At 30.8% G+C, this 6,567-nt stretch overlaps 1 protein-coding gene across 1 annotated transcript; it reads right to left on the bottom strand.

Annotated features, from left to right (window-relative positions):
* Nucleotides 1-4,245: 4,245 nt before the first annotated feature.
* On the bottom strand, nucleotides 4,246-5,002 carry LOC120175038. The gene has a single exon (XM_039181740.1). It carries the CDS (start codon nucleotides 4,918-4,920, stop codon nucleotides 4,363-4,365), a length of 558 nt encoding a protein of 185 aa, XP_039037671.1. The 5' UTR covers nucleotides 4,921-5,002; the 3' UTR covers nucleotides 4,246-4,362.
* Between the last annotated feature and the right edge of the window lie 1,565 nt (nucleotides 5,003-6,567).

Below are 6,567 nucleotides of genomic sequence, written 5' to 3' on the forward strand. Positions count from 1 at the left end.
TATCAATATTTCGACTCTTACAAAATTAGAGAATAACGTATTCCTTCTCGTCAAGCTATGTTAGATATTAATTTTAAATATCTTCCTCTTTTACAATAGTGGAAATTTAACAAACTCTTTGAACTTGAACCCATTGTCTACCATCAACTTGTTCGTATTTTCTATTCTAATGCCGTTTGTGTTAAAAACTGAACCGAAACCGAAACCATAAGAATTTGTTAAAAACCGAACTGAAACCGAAACCATGGGAATTTGTTTATGAATATTAATTATGAAACTAATGGCTAACATTTCTCTTGATTGTGATATTAGCAGCTTAAACTATAATCAAATTGGCTAAATGATTTCAAAAACCTTGTTTAAAATCTTTTACGAATCTTTTTGATTTAACAAAAAGGGGGAGAAGTGTTAAATATTTTAAATGGGAGAAGTGTTAAAGTAAGGGGGAGTAATTTTTCAAAAACGTCGTTTTTGATTTCAAAATCTTAAAATTACTAAAATGTTTTGTTATATCAAAAAAGGGGAGATTGTTGAAAATATTTTGATATTTCGATATAACAAATTAAGTTAAATGAATTTTAAGATTTTCCAAAAAGATTTTTTAAGTATATTCGATATAATTATTCGAATATCAAAACATTACTCTAAATCTTTCAAAAATCATTTTTAATCCTTACTCAAGTGTAAAATTAAGTTTTAATCTTAAAACAATTTCAAAATAATTTTACAAAGTATTTCAAACCATTTCAAAGCCAAAAATTCCAAATTGCTCAGAGGGAACCGACTCCCCCCCAAGGGGGTACCGATTCCCCCTTGAATGGTTTGGCTCCGAGAATTCCAGTATGCTCGGAGGGAACCGATTCCCCCCAGGGGGTACCGATTCCCCCCTTGTGTAACGGTCGAAATATTTGAATTTTACACTTAGGGAACCGATTCCCCATAGGGGGTACCTATTCCCCCCACACTCCAAGTTGTTTTATTAATTATTTTCACACTAAAACGACTATATTATCTTCTCTAATCATCCCCAACATTCAGAAGTGATTCAAGGTGTATTTAAGCAAGCTTAGAAGCCATTGATGAACAACAAGAAACATCAAGCAATTAGAATCAAGAGAGAATCAAAGAGAAAGCATCAAACCTCAAGTTTGAGCATTTCAAGCCTATTTTTCATTCAATATTCATTTTGCTTTCAAGAACACTTATTGTGCTCAATTGTATTCATTCTTGAGTATTCTTTTCTTTGTTCTAGAATTGTGCAAACAATCTACCTTGTGAGGATTTCCTTGTAAGTTTGCAAATTTGTATTGTTCTCTTTGGGAGAGAGTGTTATCAAGAATTTGGGGTATAATTCTTGAGGGTTTGTAAGGTTACTCTTTGTCCTCAAAAGAAAGACAAATTAGTGAATTTGTGGAAAATCCTTAGTGTGGATAGCTAAGGTAGTGGACGTAGACTTTGGTTGAGAAAGTCGAACCACTCTAAATCGCTGTGCAATTTTTTTCAATTTTCTGCAAAAGCTTCCACCAAAATTTTTATTGCCAATTCACCCCCTCTTGGCCAATTCCGTCAATCGATTAACTCAACAGAATTACTTCATTTCGGTTGATAAATTCAATTAAAGTCAAAAAATAAACACCCCTAGTATGTATGTATATTTTTTTTATTATTGCTTTAATAGCTTTGTTATAGTCTTATGTTAGTTTAACTATATTTTACATTAATTTATCAAATTTTAATGTTACACATTAATTTATATGGCTTTATTTAAATACCATAATTTAAAATTATAACACTGTATTTTGAAATTCCTAACGCCACCCTGTACACAGAGTGATATAACGTTCATTGTCATATGCTTGAGACTATTTAGAACATATATTACTTTGTAATCATTTTAGCTTAATCAAAACAATATTAATTTAAATATTTTTAGTTGAATTAAAATATTAAGAAAAATCTAATATTTTAGATCAACCAAAAATGTTAGAAATAAATTAACATATCAAATTGTGTCCAATCGAAAATATTATATTTTTATAACATTTTTAGTCACACTCATTCTCTACTATTATTTAGCCTTAAATTATGTTGTCATTCTTTAGACTCCTTATTATTACTCGCTCACAATCACGCATGTTATCGAACAATAGATATAATGGTAAATATATATTAGGTAAATTATATATTTAATAATTTATTTTTTATTTTTATTTTATTATATATGAACTTTATTTTTCTTTAAAATTATACCTAAAATTTAATTTTAATTTTAATTTGATACTCTTTCATCAAAAATTAAACATCAATAATTACATCAAAACAAATAATCAAATTTTCAACTATTTCTCATAGGGATGGGCATGAGACCTGAACCCGACTTAATCGGATCAAATTTTTTTATTAAAAAAATCAGGTTCGAGTCGGGTCATATCGGTTTTTTTAAAGGTGATGTTCGGGTTGAGTTGGATTTAGATTTAAGGTGAAAAATATCTAACCCGACCAGACCCTATCCAAAAAATATAATTTTACCTTATATATTTAGAAATAATTATAATAACACCCCTCTATATATTATTTTTTAATTAAATCACATTTTTTATTGAATAAAATAATATTTTTATTATTATTTCAGGTCAAGTCAAATTATATTTTGATTTTACCTAAAAATATCAGATCAATTCGAGTCGGGTTGATATATATATTTTTCAGGTCGAATAAAATCGGATGAAGGATATAAAATTTTTAGATCAAATCAAATTAACTGAAACTCGACCTAAACCTGACCTATACCGATCCTTAGTTTAACCCCTCATGTATTACTAATATCATTCGCGAAGCAAGTTATATTTTTCTAAAAAAAAGGAATATTAGAAAAAATATTTAAGAAAATAGTGTGTAGGTTCAATGAATGTAGACGAAAAATTACACAGCCTTTCGAGGGTCGAAGAGGTCAGTTTCACGACCCAAGTTGGGCTGCTTATCGTGTGATTTAGAAAACATCGTACAGTACACAAAGATCGATAAATTATAAAAAAAAACTAGTTAACCCTTATTTTAATATGTAATACGATAAGGGGAGGTAAGATAGTAGGTTGCCCCCAACGTCAGATTGAGAGCAGTTTCCGTGGGAGACCTTCATATTATGAAATATCCTCCGTGCGACTCGATCTCACGACCTCAAGATTAAGAACTTTGTGCTCTACCAACTGAGTTGGATAGTCATTTCTAAAGGTCGATAAATTATGTTAAGGGTAAATAAATAGCCTAAACTTTTAGGACGGTTATATTTTGGTCATTTAATTTTTAAAATTTATAATACAGTCATTTAATTTTTAGTTCATTTTTAATAACTTCCGTCAAAGCCCTTTTTCTTCTTCTTTAACAGCACAAGTGGGATTGTTGTGGAAGCCAACAGTGGCAGTTAACAAGCTGTCTTCTTCTTCCTCTTCTTCAACAGCACAAGTGAGACTGTTGTGGAAGCCAACAATGGCAGTTAACAAGCTGTCTTCTTCTAATACTTCTTCCTCTTCTTTAACAACACAAGTGGAACTGTTGTGGAAGCCATGACTACCACCAACAGTGGCACTTAAAAAGCTTTCCTTACGTGCCATCACTAATTAATTAATTAATTAGTGTTGATCCGAATCACACAAGGTGTCATAACTTGGATCGTTACTTGCATTACCAAACAAGTCGTCCTTGTGTGTCATATCATCTTCTTCAAATGTCAGAGAACCCATCACTCCAACAGCATAATTGACGTTTCCATTCCATCCCTATTTTCTTTTCACTTTTCAGGACCCAACATCCTAAACTTACGTGCCATCTCTATCCCTTTCCTTCTCCTCGTTGCCCTTCTTCTTCTTTTTATCCCAAATATCTCTCTTTTCTTCCCATAAAAAAATCTCACTTGATCTTGTGATATGAGAAAAAGTCAAAAAAGAGAGAAATCAAATTCTTTAAAATACAAGAGGATCAAAAGGAAATAAAATTGCTATTTTATATTTGATCTTGTGATCAGAATGACTTGTTGCTAGCTACACAGTTTTCGTAAGATAAATTTTCGGCCACCCTTTTAGTACTCGAGATCTTTTGATCGTATGTCTACAATAACTTTCTATTATACGGAAAAAACTAACTTTTGTTCCTTTTAAACTAATTTGGGTGGAGAAGACAAAAATTTAGATGGATAAGCAAAAATCATATGGAATCAGAAATCAACAATTTATTGAAGTTTTAATCAAATGAATAAGATCACCAACACACAGGCAGCCACCAATACAGTACAAGAACAGTAAAATCACCACTATTTTACACCATAACATAATCGAATTTCAAACAAAACCCAGAATCTAGCTTTTATTAAACTTGGAAAGGCCAAGGCCAGTTCTTCAAATCCTCATCTCCAACTCTCCCATCCCTCTGTTTCAGCGATCCGCCATTGCCGACCCCATGACCTTCAACAAAGGCATAGTACCTCAACACAAAGGCCAACCCCAAAACCAACCATTCCAAGCAGAAAACCACCACGCACAGCCCACCGGCCAGTCTCAGTATCAGGACCCCATCTTCTTCCCTTACGTAGGACTTCAAGTAGCCCAAGAAATCTGGGGTTCGGGTCCATATGAGCACCGAAACAGAGCCTTCGAATATCGATGTCAGCACCATCGTGACCATGTGAGACAAGTACCATTTGTTGGACCCCGAGATCGCGACGGAACACCCCGAGACGGCGCCGCCGATGGCGATGACGTGGAGGAGGATGAAGAAGAAGCCGAACAGGGAAGGGAATAAACGGAGGGAGAGGGTGAGGAAGATGCAACTCGAGGCGGATCCCAAGAGGAGGTAATTGCTGATTAAGAAGATTTTGTGGGTTCGGCTGTGGGATTCTGTTACTGAATTCTCGACCGAGAGTCCCATTGATGACAGCTTTGAATTGGATTCGATGGATGGATGGAATATCAAAATTTCGAGCTTGAAATTTTGTTTCTGGAGAAAGATTTGAAGGTGTTCTTTAGGTTGAAGAAAGGAGAACACGTATATAAAGGTGACGAGTTTCTGCGTCAACGTTCGAATTTTTTAAAAATGGTGACCGTTGAAAAAGAAATTCAAAAACTTTATAAACGTCTAGTTTTCCCCCTTCACAACGTTCCTCAACAAAATAAACATAATTCGTATTATTTTTTCTCCCAATGTGACCCTTTAACCTAGAAAATAAATCCAACATGACCCTTTGACCAACATTTTTTCGTCATTGACCGTTACGATACTGGCATGACAGTTCACAGTGCTAATATGGCGATCCTTCAATCATGTTTGAATTATCAATTTAGTCAATCTACATATCATTGTGGATTGTTATATCAGTACTATAACGATCAACAACGAAAAACGTTATCAACCATTGTGGATTGTCACGTCAGTATCTTGGATCACCATGTTAGTACAATGAACTGTCATATCAGCACTGTAACGGTCAACGACGAAAAATGTTGGTCAAAAGACCACATTGAGTTTATTTTCTAAGTTACAGGTCCACATTAACAGAAAAAAAATATGTTGGCCCACATTGATATTTTCTTTTAAAAGTGCAGGACCTCTGATGCATTTTTTTTCTCTTTTACAATGTTTCTCAATAAAATAAACAAGGGTAAACTACGCTTTTAATACCTAAAGTTTCAATTTTATAAAATCATACCTAAAGTTTAATTTTTGTTTCATTTTAGTATCTCACATTTAAAACTTAACGTGTTTATATTATTATTTAATTAGTCTTATTCAACTAATGTCACCACCTTATTAGAAATAGAACAAAGGAAAAATATCCTTAAATGAGTCTACAAGGATAAGACATAATATTGATGTTAATTTGCTTAAATTTGTATTTAACTTATATAAACTATAACTATAAAATAAAAGAAATTTATTAGATCTATTATTTGAACTTAAGACATATCACAAAAATATTCAAATATTTAACCAATAAATAAGCTTAAAAATTGATGTAGTACATGCTAAAATTAATATTTAACTTATAAAAACATTTAATTAAAATTAAATATTTTCTCTTTTAGTTTTAAAATAAAAATAATTAAATAATTATTTTTATATTTTACAAAATTAATATTAATTTATTTTAAAAATTAAATTTATGATATTTATCATAATAGAATACAAATTTTAAATCATTTTAAATAAATATAATTTTATACTATTATAATCTTAAATTAATATCAAAATAAGAAATAGTTTAAAACTTGTATTCTATTATAATAAATATCATAAATTTAATTTTTAAAATAAATTAATATTAATTTTATAAAATATATATAAATATTTATTTAATAAATATAATTTTAAAATAGATCTAATAAATTTCTTTTATTTTATAGTTATAGTTTATATAAGTTAAATACAAACTTCAACAAATTGATATCAATAATTTTTTGAGGTGATTTTTCCTTTGTTGCATTTCTAATATGGTGGTGATTTAAATAATAATTTAAACATTAAGAAAATAATTTAAAATTTTCACGTTAGTTCTGCCGTTAAGTTTTTAACGGTTAA

This window comes from Hibiscus syriacus, unplaced genomic scaffold (genome assembly GCF_006381635.1).
Source record: "Hibiscus syriacus cultivar Baekdansim isolate YM2019G1 unplaced genomic scaffold, ASM638163v2 tig00112159_pilon, whole genome shotgun sequence".
Taxonomy (NCBI): domain Eukaryota; kingdom Viridiplantae; phylum Streptophyta; class Magnoliopsida; order Malvales; family Malvaceae; genus Hibiscus; species Hibiscus syriacus.

Bases quoted from the DNA above. Each gene is read 5' to 3' on its own strand.
- LOC120175038 (XM_039181740.1), bottom strand. From the start codon at position 4,920: ATGGGACTCTCGGTCGAGAATTCAGTAACAGAATCCCACAGCCGAACC.